The 14,328-nt window shown below is 33.3% G+C and overlaps 3 protein-coding genes and 1 pseudogene across 3 annotated transcripts; 2 read left to right on the plus strand and 2 right to left on the minus strand.

Moving 5' to 3' along the window:
* Nucleotides 1–2,108: 2,108 nt before the first annotated feature.
* LOC111497524 lies at nucleotides 2,109–2,293 on the minus strand (annotated as a pseudogene).
* Nucleotides 2,294–3,417: 1,124 nt separating this feature from the next.
* Nucleotides 3,418–4,999, minus strand: LOC111497082 (probable WRKY transcription factor 51). The gene is made up of 3 exons (XM_023147712.1): nucleotides 4,771–4,999; nucleotides 4,528–4,692; nucleotides 3,418–3,718 (listed from the first exon to the last, which is right to left on the minus strand). Exons 1-3 carry the CDS (start codon nucleotides 4,965–4,967, stop codon nucleotides 3,493–3,495), a joined length of 588 nt encoding a protein of 195 aa, XP_023003480.1. The 5' UTR covers nucleotides 4,968–4,999; the 3' UTR covers nucleotides 3,418–3,492.
* A 1,986-nt stretch (nucleotides 5,000–6,985) lies between these two features.
* On the plus strand, nucleotides 6,986–9,442 carry LOC111497309 (iron-sulfur assembly protein IscA, chloroplastic-like). The gene is made up of 3 exons (XM_023148075.1): nucleotides 6,986–7,278; nucleotides 7,944–8,162; nucleotides 9,192–9,442. Exons 1-3 carry the CDS (start codon nucleotides 7,122–7,124, stop codon nucleotides 9,332–9,334), a joined length of 519 nt encoding a protein of 172 aa, XP_023003843.1. The 5' UTR covers nucleotides 6,986–7,121; the 3' UTR covers nucleotides 9,335–9,442.
* Nucleotides 9,443–10,150: 708 nt separating this feature from the next.
* On the plus strand, nucleotides 10,151–14,257 carry LOC111497142 (probable ATP synthase 24 kDa subunit, mitochondrial). Its single transcript, XM_023147816.1, has 7 exons — nucleotides 10,151–10,306; nucleotides 10,852–10,945; nucleotides 11,225–11,369; nucleotides 12,067–12,177; nucleotides 12,745–12,891; nucleotides 13,455–13,577; nucleotides 13,872–14,257. Exons 1-7 carry the CDS (start codon nucleotides 10,268–10,270, stop codon nucleotides 13,933–13,935), a joined length of 723 nt encoding a protein of 240 aa, XP_023003584.1. The 5' UTR covers nucleotides 10,151–10,267; the 3' UTR covers nucleotides 13,936–14,257.
* The last annotated feature ends 71 nt before the right edge of the window (nucleotides 14,258–14,328 follow it).

The following is a 14,328-nucleotide window of genomic DNA, read 5'->3' on the forward strand; positions in this document are numbered from 1 at the left end:
TCTTCATAGGGCACTTGTCATGGCTTATGGACCTGAACTTGAGTGGTGATCTATCCAGGACCAAGATGAAGCTTAGGTGAAATTAAGTGAGGTCTTGAAGTGGTGAAATGTCACTTTGAACCCAGAGTTGGCTAGTTCTCCTTAAAATAGGTTGAGGACTTTTTCCAAAGCTTTTTATTTGTTTTAATAGGTTCTTGTGGTTTAGGCTGCCAATTATAACCACAAAACGCTCCATTTCCATTTCAGTTGTAGCTTAATGAGTCATAAAATGTTTGCTTGGGTTCTATTTCTTTCTAAAATTTGGTATGGTAGATACTATTTGTAATGGCGCAAACCCACCGTTAGCATAGGAGTAGCATAGGAGGGTTTAGCCTTACTCTAACCAGTGTCTTGCACAGTCTAGTAACTAGCTCTTATACCATTTGTAACAGTTCAACTCTATTGCTAATAGATATTGTCTGTTTTTTCTCGATACATATCACCATCAGCCTCACAATTTTAAAACGTGTCTTCTAAGGGAGGTTTTTACATCTTAAGAAATATTCAGTTCCCCTCCTTCAGGTATCTCATACATATTTTATGACATCGGCTTATTAAACTCAATTCATGACCGTTTAGAAACTAAGTTTATAAATCAAATTTAAAGTTAAACTAAATTCAATTATCGGGTAAGGATATAACTAAAAAGAGAAATAAATTGAATTAAAATTCCAACGGTAAAAAGGTAGGGACAAGTGGTGTTACCGACGATGACGGTGACAGGTTTTTTTTTTTGGGAGCAAAACATACCCGAGACAATCACTTTAATATTTGCTGAAGGGAGAGCGAGTAGAAGGGGGAATGGGCCAAGGAATACCTTAAGATTTCCCAACCACCACAACTATTAAATTTAATAATTTCTTGTTATTTAAAAGTGTATAATAAATTCATACCATTTTTACCTTAATCTACCCAGCTGTTTAAAAAATGAAATCAAAATTTCAAAACTATAAGAAAATAGTTAAGGAATGTGAAATTTCCAAGGAAAAAAAATGGGAAAAAATCAATCTCGATATTAATTTTCAAAATTCCCCCTAAGATTGGTTCATTGTTACGTGGATGTCTCGAGAGTTTTAGGAGTAATGCCGACCTCTAAGAATATATGAGGAAGATATCCAAAATGAATGAGAGTATGGGGAAGTGGTGTTACCCGCGATGACGGTGACAGGTTCCATGGATGCAAATTGCAAAACCGAAACATAACCACCTCTGACATCATCCACTTGAGCTTCTTACCATAACTCTGACCATCATGTTTCCATTAATTTGGACAAGCAACCCCATAATATTTGCCAACAACCACACTCCCACCATTAAATTTATTTTTAATTGGGTACCCAAAATTTTTTTGGTTATGGGATTGAGTATGAACAAAATCCACCCTCCAATCCAATTCTTGTTATTTACTAATTAATGTATTTAAAATTACATTAATTAAAATCTCATATTACACTATTACATCGTAATTTCAAAAATTTGAGGTTAGTAATTCTAAAAATTTGAGGTTATTAGGTGTTATATATCATTCTACTTATTTATATTAGTAATAGTTAGACGTGCCACATCTTTATTACATTGTAAAAATGTGTAATAATTTTTAATACATCATCGTAACTATTATATAAATCCAAATCTTTTAAAATACATTAACTAAATCTTTTAATACATTTGAAACACATTTGTAATTAAATTACTTCTAATACATTCTGTAACACATTTGTAACTAAATTACGGAGTATACAAAGAGGTCATAGGATTCCCCGCCTACTCATCATTCAACCCCTCAAAAAGGTTAGCCCCTATGTTAGGAGCTCACCTAATAATTTAACCCCTATTTAAATTTTTACTTTTTCAATGGAGTTATTACATAGATCCCTCTATACCTACACTCCTATAGAGGTAGGGCACCAGATATTGACCACCAGTGCATGCAACGTTCAAGGGCCCAGGTACGACGCTGAAGAGGGCATTAATAGGCTAAAAAAGATGCAAATAGTTAAGTGGGATGCAAGCAAAATCATAGTGAACGTTGCTTAGTTATACAAAACCGTTGGTACTATTGAGTTGTAGGGGTGCGCACCTGGCCCGAGAAATAGTGCAACGCTTGGTCGACGCTCGAAGACCCCTCACCCCGGTAGAAAGCTACCGTAGTGGACCCGCACACAGAAAAAGTTAATATAATATCATGTGGGCCGATGGCCCACGATAAGAATAGATACTACACATGATATTAGCCAAAAGGCTGAGAACGTCACAAGTTAACTAGCAATAGCTTCTCCGTATTTATAGCGTCTTCTCACTCCTTCATCGCGGAATTGGGCGATGTGGGACAAAATCAAGTTGGTCCTCTTGCCCACCAACCCCAAGTCCATTTGAACTTGTTTTTTCAATTTTTTGTTTTTTAATTACATAAATAATGCTTAATATTTTAAGAGCTTCAATTTTACACTTCTAATGTTATTTAATATATATATATCCAATCAAATACTCGTTGGATGATGAAAGTCACATCGACTAATTTAGGGATGATCATGAGTTTATAAGTGAGAAATATAACTTCATTGTGATGAGGTCTTTTGGGAAAGGCTAAAGCAAAGCTATGAACGTTTATGCTCAAAGTGGACACAATACTTACTTTAAATATGGTTGAAAATAAATAATAAATAATGAAATTGTAGCATGACATTTTAAAATATTGTTGTTGAGAGAATCCAATCCAAATACTTTATAAAAAGTATCCATGTAACACTTAGTAAAGAAATGGCACATAAATAAATTGAAATCACATATAGAAGAGAACGATTAGGAGGATATAATGATTAAAAAATGTTTAAAAATATTGATAGTTAGTGTATATATCAACAATATGCAACTTTATGTTCGGTAGTTCAATCATAAAAACTCTGAACTAAGTATGTTCGAGTTTGAAACTGAATCACTTAGAAAATTTTCTAGAAAGTATATGTGTAATAATTCAAGTCCATCGTTAGCAAATATTGTCTGCTTTAGCTCGTTAAGTTTCGTCGTCAGCCTCACAATTTTAAAACACATATACTATGAAGATGGTCTAGTCCTACTTCAATCAGTATCTCACACCATCCAGTGACTAGTGAGAGTAAGGCTAGAGCGGACAATATCTGCTAACAGTAGGCTTAGACGGTTACAATATGAGTGAAGTGAAAATATAGTAAAAAAAATACGTGTGTCCGAATCCTATGCATGAAACGTTACATTAGATCTCGTAATTGAATTCACAACACCAAAGAGGATGAAATTAAACATGGTTTTTGTCACAAATGATAATATTTTAAGGGAGATTGCTATAATTAATTACACGATCGATTTCTAGGTTTCGTCGTAAACCTAATTGGTGTAAAGAAGGAAAAAAAACAATAAAAGGTAGAACAAAGAAGAAATAGGTCATTGAAGAGAAGAAAATAAGAAAGTAAGAGGTCAAAGGGTAGTAGTAGAAGAAGAGGGTGGAGAGGAGAGGTGCAAATAAGTGGAATTAGGGCAACTACCATGTGAATGAAATATTGGATCATTGCAACACTTCGTGATAGGGCTCTCGTGGCTGTGAATTCCTTCGTATGTCGTTATAACATAGCTTGAATCTTCTCTGTCTCTTTCTACTCTCTTCTTCACTCTACACCCACTACTCAAGCATTTGTAGTAATTTCTAGATAAATTAGATAAAACAATGGTTATCATTTCAAATATCACTGGTTCAATTATATCTATCGTAATATTCAATTCATATTCTTTTTACCTCCCGAGATGCAAAAGTAAGACCGTACCTGAGTTAAGTTGAGTTAGAATTTTTTTTTTCAACTAACTCGAAATTTCAAGTTTGTTGGATTTGTGACTCGAGTAACCCAAAGAGAGTTCACAACTCAATCTAACCCAACCCAATTCTCTGTCAGGGTTCACAGATCATAAAAACATGTCTATGTTGTAACGGTTAGATGAAAGTGTCCCACATTGGTTAAGTTAGAGAATGGTCATGAGTTTATAATTTAAGAATATACTCTCCATACTCTCTATTGGTATGAGACCTTTTGGGAACCCTAAAACAAAGCCATGAGAGCTTATGCTTGATAGACAATATCATACCATTGTGGAGAGTAAGTTCAAAGTAGACAATATCATACCATTGTGGAGAGTCGTGTTCGTCTAACAGTAACCTTATTTCTAGGTTGGTCGGGTTGACAAAACCAAAAAAATGTCATGCAAACCAACCCGTTTTTCACAAATTTAACTCAATCCAAACCGGAAAAAAAAAAATCGAACTAAATCTAACCTAAATTAAGTTGAATAGTTTAAGTTTGGTCTAATTCTCAGATCATATAAACATCCATATGAAGAAAAAAAAAAATAAGAATTTAAACATCTCTACTCTATCTCCTAATTAATCGAACTGTTTTTATATAAATGTTAATTTTTGAAAATATTTTCATAATAAATAAATAAACATATATGAATATTTACCTTGGATTAGGGTTATTTTTTATAGATTTTTTGCCATACTTTCTCCATTTGAAGCCATCCTGCAAGATCTCCAACTCAGACTTTGTTCTAAACGCAACCTTATGGCACCCACCACCTCTTCCATTTTGTTCTCTCTTCACATCCCTTCTCTCACGCCACTCATCTCTGCAAAAAAAACACATTAATTATTTTAACAAAAATAAATTAATTCATCAACTATATATAATAAGCTCTTTCACTTGCATGCTATTCTTATCCATTCTCGACGTTGCTTCTTCCATGGATCTACTCTGGCCCCCGATTGTCGCCTCTGGCAACACCGCGGGCTCGGGTTCGAGCCAGAAATCGGGTAGCGGGTAACCCGAGAAATCGAGGAGATCCATGAATGAGGAGGACAAGTCTTCAAACTGGGTAGGGTTTTGAAGGGAGTTCATGGCCATGAAAAGTAAATGGTTTGAAGAAGAGGAACATGGGGGAGCAACTGCTTAATTAAACATTATATAAACTTTTTTTTTTTTTTTTTTTGTAATCTCCTTTTCAGCTGGCTCTTTCCTACTCACCTTCCTGCTGCCTGCCGGGAAAATTTCTCCTTTCTTCATACAGGCATTATTCTAGGGGTGACGTCATTTTAATGCAATAAAAAAAAAATTCTAATTTTTTTAAAATAAATTAAATTGAAATATATAAATATGTGGACTAAACACGTTATTGTAATCTATATTCCATGAATTATGTAATATAAACTTTTAATTTATCTATTATTTGAAATATTAGGCATTATTATTGTTAAATTGTAATTAATTTAGTATTAATTTACCAAACACTTTCATCCTTTTTTTTAATTTTTAAGATTGCAATTTACCAACTAATAATTTATCTCTTATTACAATTTTTTTTTAATAAAATTAAAAGTAAGTTTATATATTTAAATAAGAATGGTCGAGAAAATGTTAGAAGGAAAATGTGTTTATTTTTAGTTTAATAACATGTAAGATAATAATTAAATCTTTTTGATCTAAATATAAAAAATGTCCCGTAAATAATTAAGCAAAAAATAAAATTTAGTGGATATAATTTTAAAAAATGTCGTTTTGCATTCAATTATGAAAGTTTGAATGTGACAAAATATATATCTATTAAAATAAATAGAAATTAAATGTTGAAATGATTAATAAATATTGTTGATAATGTTTATGGGTGGTGATGTGAATAAAATTCAAATTGAATTAGAATTTTTCGTTTATTAAGGATACTATAATATATAGTTTTTTTTTCTTTCCTTTTTTACAAATTATTCTCATTCTTATTACGAAATAAATTTAATTTTGAGAAATTAAATTAAATTAACATATAAAATTTTACCAGATTTTACAAATTTCAATAATTATTTAGATAAAAAAAACGCATAAAAAAAATCATCTAGAAGGTAATTTGATGAAATTAAAAATTTAATATAAACATGGATAGAACTTTTGTAAATTAGGAAATTTTAATTATTATCATAAAATTTATAATAATTTCGGGATAAATTCAATGTATTTTTTTAATACAAGTGGGTGAATTGATATTAAAGAGAGAAACAAAAAAAAAAAAAAAAAAAAAAAAAAAAAAAAAAAAAAAAAAAAAAAAAGGATGGGTTGACTGGTTGACTAACTATGTGAATGGAAGACTTTAAGAAGACTTGAACAAAGCGGTCAGGTTAAATGAACACGAAAACATCGCATCTTTTAATCACCCACCCTATTACGTGCTCTAATTTTAGCATATAATCTAAAGTTTTAAATAATAATTTCTTTTATGCAATTCGAGTTATCAACATTTATTTAGTTTTGATTAACCTGATTATCAACCTTAACTTACTTTTACGATTATTATTAAATCAATAATAATTAAAATTACTTCGATCCAATTTAACCTAACTTATTTATCAGTTAGATTTCATACCAACCATCATTCGAAAGATTGTTTAAGTCATATTTAGATCAACTAGTTAGCCCGGTTTAACTGACTTATTATTTTATATTATTATATTTTATATACTAGAAAAAATAAAATCATTTAGAAAACATATTTTCAATTTAATTTAAATTTTTTAAAAGTGTTCAATGCTAATTAAGCATTTTAAAAATAAAATATTAAATGAAATATTATCTTATCAATAACTTTTATTAAATAAAAATAATAAAAATATCAAAATTTTAAAATAAATTAAAAATATAGAAATTCAATAAAATTAATAGCATTTAATTAAATATATATATTTATATTTAAAATAATTTTTAAATGAGTTAATCAATTCTGCTAACCCAAATTAATTATGTAAAACCGAAGGTTGGGCATGAGGTTTGCAATTGAAGGTTGGATCGGTTTGGTCCAAGTCCAAATTGTGTCGCTCGCTGGGTTTGAATTCGGCATTGGTCGGACCGGTTGGACTCGGCCCAACTATGAAGGTAAATCATAACGAAAATAGTGTATTGACCGCACGATCCCAATTGACAAACATTCCCGAGCAGTTAAAGGCGGCGATACGCTAATTGATCGGTCGCCGCTCCCGTTCGCCGGTTGAATCACGGCATCACAACGGTCTTTCTCCTATGGCGTTCTCTTCGGTTCCCATGAAATGCCCTTCTGTTCTTCATCTGCGAGTTCTTCCTAAAAGTTCTGCAAAGCGAAGTTCAATTTCCTTTCCATATTTACCTACGAAAATTAGCCATAGGAATTCCTTATCAATTCGATCGGTTTCAGTCCTTGGTACGCCTCTTCTTCGAATTTCCCTCTGTTTTCCTGCTTTATTTTTGGATATTATACTAAACTGCAATATCGTAGTTCATGGATGCATTGTCTATGTAAGAATTAGTCTGAATTTATTCTGTTTGGATTGGATTTGAAGCATGAAATTGTGAAGAATTTCAGATTCGAGATACTTTTTTCTTATTAGTTAAACATATGATTCAGGTATTGATTGCTTGGATTTGAAATTGTTAGCTGGTGTAAGCTTTATATTGAAATTGAGTAGCAGAATATTTGGGATTTTTCTTATTGATTTACATGGAAAATAACTTTTTGTTACTTGGAACGATTACCTGTTTGCGGGTTATAGTTCGAGATCCTGTTGGTTGATATACAAATCACAAATTATGTCTTTAATTTGTTATAATGCCTGAATGATCAGAATGGATTGATCTTAATGTGCATTATTTCTCGTAGTTGTTAGCATTAATCGTTTCTTCTTTTTAGACATCTTCAGATGCAATATTATTTGTGATTTTCTTTTGGGCTTACTACATCAAAAGATAAAACCTATTAAATCTTGCATTACAGTTTCTGCATATGAAATATAATGATTATATTATGTCTTATGATCAAAGTTTACCCTTCCATCTTATTTTCTTAACATGAAAATTGTGATTGAACAGCTGCTCCAGCGTCTGAGGGTATAGCTCCGGCTATCTCATTAACAGATAATGCACTGAAACACTTTAACAAAATGAGAACTGAACGTAATGAAGACTTGTGCTTAAGAATTGGTGTCAGACAGGGTGGATGCTCTGGTATGTCCTACACAATGGAGTTTGAGAATAGGGCAAATGCTCGACCTGATGACTCAATTATAGAATATAATGGTTTTGTGATTGGTAAGAGTTATAGCTTCACTGTTTTCACGGAATTTCTATTGATGGGTATTTCTTGAGCCATATGTCATAAATTTGAGGAACTTTATATTAGAAACCACGACTTTCTACAATGATATGATATTGTCCACTTTGAGCATTGGCTCTAATGACTTTGCTTTTGGTTTCCCCCAAAAGGCCTCATACCAATAAAGATGTATTCCTTACTTATGAACCCATGATCATCCCCTAAATTAGCCAATGTGGGATACCCACCCAACAATCCTCAACAATTCTCTCATCGAACAAAGTACACCATAGAGCCTCCCCTGAGACCTATGGAGCTTTCGAACAGTCTCCCCTTAGTCTAGACTCAACTTTTTTCTCTCGAGCCCTTGAACAAAATACACTCTTTATTCGACACTTGAGTCACTTTTGACTGCACCTTCAAGCCTCACAACTTTTTGTTCGACATTTGAGAATTCTATTGACATGACTAAGTTAAGGGCATGACTCTGATACCATGTTAAGAACCACGACTCTCCACAATGATATGATATTGTCCACTTTGAGCATAAACTCTCATGGTTTTGTTTTTGATTTCCTCGAAAGGCCTCGTACCAATGGAGATATATTTCTTACTTATAAATCCATGATATCCCCTTAATTAGCCAATGTAGGACTCCCTCCCAACAATCTTCGACACTTTATTTGTAGTTCATAATTCATCTCTTAGACTCTGAAGCGAGTTGAATTATTAGATATCAGTAATTTCTTATGCTTCTAAGATGAATGTTGCGCAACTGTTGTCAAACATATTGTTCTTTTGTGCATACTGTTTGACATAAACTTGTATGTTGTTTCATTCCTTGCTAATTGCTCTCTGCTCTATGGATGAAGGAACTTATGCATGTTTTAGTGAACTACGAACGTGTCGTTTTGTCTACTTCATTTTTCGATATGCTCTTTTGTGCTGTAGCCTCCTGTTCTCATTTGCTGTGTAGCTTGAGCTTCTGATACAAGCTTCCCTTTCTCCTTCTCCTTGTTTTGTAGTATGTGATCCCAAGAGCCTACTGTTCTTGTTTGGAATGCAATTGGACTACAGCGACGCACTTATCGGTGGGGGTTTCTCGTTCAAGAACCCGAATGCTACACAAACTTGTGGTTGTGGAAAATCATTTGCTGCAGAAATGTAGAATCATCATTTGTATATATGAATGGTTCAACAGGAACTTGATAGTTCTATGTTAAAGAAAACTTTGTTTTACTATTGATCCTAATAGTATACCTTCCATTACGAGTCTTCCATTAGCTCTTCATGCTTAGTTTGAACTTATTACGGGCTATTTTCACTTGATACTTCATGCTCATCTTTTGATAGAGAGTCAGTTCTTTCTGATACGATAAATGTGGAGATGTAGATTTGAACGTTAATTATCAATTAGTTATGCTTGAGTTGGTCAACGGAAGTTGGACTTTGAATTTAAAAACGTGTTGGAAGAAATTTTTAGTTTACCGTTTACCGTTTACACAATTTATCTTGTAAATTTAAGTTTGTTTGCTTATGAATTACATGAATAAGTAATCATATCGAAATCATCTAAATCATACACTTATTTTTGAAGCTATAATTTACTAATATTTATATTTTATTGATTTGATTCATACAACGTGCTTTATATTTATATTGTCAATTATTTTTTATTTTTATTTTTATTTTTAGATAAGATTTAAATCTTTTAGGTTTAATTTTTCACTTACGTTAAAATTGCAATTTGACCCACTAATTCGATAAAACTTTTTTTTAAAATAAAAAAATCGATATTCAAATGGGAAATGGAAAATGAAAAAAGAAAAAGAAAAAAGGGGGGAGGTGAAGGTGCAGGTTTGTTGAGGTGCACTGGCTTTCGATCATGACCATCCATTTGGAAAATTAATGTAAGACAATCCAACGGTGGGGATACGAAGTAGACCGACGAATGAGGAGCAGGCTCCATCAAACCATTTCTAGCAGAGCTCCCCCTCCGCTTCGCATAGACTGCCTCCTTCATACTCCTAATATATCCGACTTCCAATCCTCAAACGATTCAACCAAGCATCAGAAGAAGGGCGCAATCTGAGCTACCATCATGGCTTTCTCTTCTCGTCTCTTGTCCAAATCCAAGCAGGTCTGCTCATTTCCTTCCTGGATCGGCCCCGTTTACCCTACTTTCCGTTCTCCCTGATTATTTTTCTTTAAATGAACTTTTATGGATTGATATGCGTGTGGCTTTTGTCTTTTTTTTTTTATTGATTTTATTTTTGTTTAATTTTTGTTTACGTTCTTTTGTTTTCTATTTGGGAATGGAGCTGATTATTAGCAATACTCGTATGGATCCTGGAAATGGTGAAATGTTTATCAATTTCTCCCTCCCTCTAGTTCAAATTTTCTTTATTGGCTCGTGTAATTTTCTACATTTTGAAGGTGTCGGATTTTTTAACCGTTTATTTAGGATCTGTGATTTTAGGGTTTCTTTGGATGATGTAAAGTATGCAGGTTGCTGTGGGTTTTTTCAAACATTAAAATGCTGGCCGTATAGTTTGGACATTGTAATTCTGTGCTTGTAGGGCAAATGTTTTTTTTTTTTTAATTCTTATTTATCTTGCTTAGAAGCGTAATGATTATTGAATCAGCTGCTCAACTTGTGTTTTTTGCGCCTCTTTGATGTTACAGGTGCTTGGCAGTCAAAGTATCTTACATCAGGGGTATGCCATTCCTGTTTGTCACTTCGCAAAAGAGGCTGCTGAGCCTGCTCTGAAGGGAGATGGTGAGGCAAAATACTCTCAATTAGTGAGAAATAGGGAGAAAAAGAGAGAGAGAGAGAGAGAGAGAGAGCTATGAAGTTTGGTTTATGTCAATCACATAGTTATAGTTAAGTCTTTAAGGAATCACACATAAAAATTACGTGAGAATTGCATTAGATGTGTACATAAAGGCTATAAAGCTACATGAGTGGTGCATTAACTTCTCTAAATGAACAACGATCATAATTTTCTGTGATTTCGTTGATAATGTTTTTTTGAATTTTTTTATGTGGGTGCCAAAGAAATGCTGAAGAACATATTTCTGGAAGTGAAAAAGAAATTTGAGACAGCAATTGATGTTTTCCGAAAAGAGAAGATCACTATTGATCCAGAGGATCCTGCTGCTGTAGCTCAATACGCAAAGGTCATGAAACAGGCCAGAGAGAAGTGAGTGTTTTTGAATGATTACTACATTTTATAGTTGTGAAATTTGAGTGTTTTTGCTGAAGAACATACTTGTGGATTGACTCCCTATATCTTTTGCTGTGCAATTAACTGGTGCAGAGAGGTAGCCTGGGTCATTTTATCTTTTTAAGCATATTAATCAAATACCCCTGCCAATATTAGCTTCTTTTATTGTTTGTTTTTAGTTGCTTCTTTTGAGGGTCCTTGTACTCCAGTACACTTTGCTTGGTGAAATTCTGCCACTGCATTCTGAAACAATTTTGTTGTAGTTGAATTAAAGGAAGCATTTGGAGAGTAATGGTGTGATAATCATGAATATTCAAAGACACGTTTTGGTGATCATATTTTTTATATGTGCTCAATAAACTGGAAATGGAGTTACATTACTCAAGGGGGGATCACTAATGTCAATTTTTGTTCCACTTACATTGTACCTTTTTCTAGAAAAATAGCTACAAAAAATTATACACAGTTCTCATTTATTTTTGTGTTCCATGCTAGCATTTATGAGCCAGCCTTTTATCGGCCTTCATGGAAGTTTATTTATTTATTTTTATCACGTGACAATGGAACATGTGTTCATATCAGTACACGCATAATGGTGAATTTATATTATAAAAATATGTGCATATGAATTCTGTATGAGTTACAATTTTAACCCTCTTTTTTTTCCTCACAGGGCAGATTTATTCTCAGAATCAGAGCGAATCAAATACACCATTCAGTCACGAACCCAAGACATCCCCGATGCAAGAACATACTTGCTGACATTGAAGGATATCCGGATTAAGTATGCTCCTCTTTCATGGACTTTGATTTCTTGTCAACACGAGAAATGCACTGTCTAAATTTCTCTCCTTAGCTTGTTTGTTAACAGTTGTGGTGTCATGAATATTTGGGTTTCAAGGGATTGCAAGATGGACTAGACTTGGAGACCTACTTTTACTAACACGACTTGCAATTCATCAAGTATTAAGCTAAGTTGGCACAGGGATGATTGGCTGACATGGTTAATGTTTACTGAATAAACTCGTGTCCATCTAACTCGAGCTATATTTTGAGCCTTGAACTAAACTTTAGTTTTTCTTTTCTTTTTTGTTTTTTTCACTTTGCATGTCAACGTTTTCAGATTTTTTGGCATTCTTTCCTCCATATAGTCCAATCTGAATATTTTTCTCCAAATGTTTGTTGTATGGTTCTGGTATGGATTTGGGATAGTATGATATTATATTTTGGAGGTATTTAATGCCCATGCATTCATTTTTATCTTTGAAACTTGAGACGTTGATCTTATGTCTATTGCCAAGTGCATGACTTTGTTGTTTGTTTCTTGATCATATTCCTTCGCATTTTTCAGGAGAGGTCTTAATGATGAGCTTGGTGCAGAAGCTATGATGTTTGATGCACTGGAAAAGATTGAGAAAGAATTGAAGAAACCTCTCATGAGGAATGACAAGAAAGGAATGTCTCTTCTTATGGCTGAGTTTGACAAAATCAATCAAAAGTACAATTCTAACTTCTTATACTTTTTTGTTTATTTTGGCCCAATTCCAAAAGATTGAGTGGTTTATACACACACACACACACACAAGATTGCCATCAAGAACAAAATGTCTTGTCAGAAAATAGAAGCCCTCACGCTCCCCTTTTGGATGAAGGACATGTTCACCATCCTTCTATTTCTGTTTTCGTGGAAGATACACTACAGATGTGAACATTATGGAGAACTATCGTAAGATAGACCAGTGAATTAAATACTAATTGATGAACTGAAAAAAAAAAACGTAGTAAATACAAAATTTAGTGTAGAATAAGATTCATTTTTATTTTTTCTGCATTGTGTGTCTATTTGGTGGCAGAGCCGGTTGCACCTATTAGTGAAGCTAAGGTACCCAACTATTAGATTTATTTTCTTATTTGACTTGGACTCTAGCTTTTACCAATGTAAATTTCTGAAGGAGCTTGGGATAGTTGCTAGCTATCCTACATACATACAGTTGAACAATCTTTCCATAAGGATAAAAGATATACACTATTGAAGACTTCATTTCAACATTTTTGGATCAGGATTGGGATACGGAGGGAGGATCTGCCCAAGTACGAAGAGCAGTTGGAACTTAAAATTTCCAAGGCACAATTGGAAGACCTGAAGAAAGATGCTCTTGAGGCAATGGAAACTCAAAAGAAGCGGTATGTAGTTTGTGGTTTGTGATAATTATTATGCTGCAAAAAAGTTGATTCTTAGTTGATAGCATAGTTTCCAGCAGACGTTTCTGTGCTGCCTTCTTTTTTGTAGTTTGAATGAATGACTGTTTTCAGTCGCATTGATTATGATTGGCCAGATAGATTTTATTGATAGGGCTAAAAAAAATCGTTCTATTTATGCATAATCCGACTTGCATATGGTTGCCATTATTTTAGATCTGTAGGTTCTTATCGAATCTTTTATTGAAACTCTTTGCAACTTCCTCTCTTTGCTTTCAGTGAGGAGTTTAAAGACGAGGCAATGGTGGATACAAAGTCGTTAGACGTGAGAAACTTCCTGTAGATTTGCATATCGCTTTCCATATGTTCTCTGGTTGAGAAAAAGCTGTCAACCGAAACTGATTCGGCTGTTTTTGAACACCGGGATACTTTAGCTTTAATAAGAGAAGCACCTCTGGTATTGGGAGTGCATCATTTGGCTGATGTTACATTGTCAGGTGATAACTGGATGGATATTGTCCCAAAACTTGCATTCAATCCCGTTTCCCAATCACAACTAAGTTTCATATTTTTTTTCTCTTTTTCTTCTGAATGTGTTTTTAGTGTTTGGTGTAGCTTGTGCGCCAGAATTGTTTGATCTTATAATATTCAGTTGTCCTGAAACTGTAAGATTTTTTATCTTATGATATTTACAATATTTAGTTGTCGAGGAAGTGACGTTTATGGATCAATTTTC

The sequence above is a fragment of the Cucurbita maxima genome, unplaced genomic scaffold, assembly GCF_002738345.1.
Source record: "Cucurbita maxima cultivar Rimu unplaced genomic scaffold, Cmax_1.0 Cma_Scf00023, whole genome shotgun sequence".
NCBI classification, from domain to species: Eukaryota; Viridiplantae; Streptophyta; class Magnoliopsida; order Cucurbitales; family Cucurbitaceae; genus Cucurbita; species Cucurbita maxima.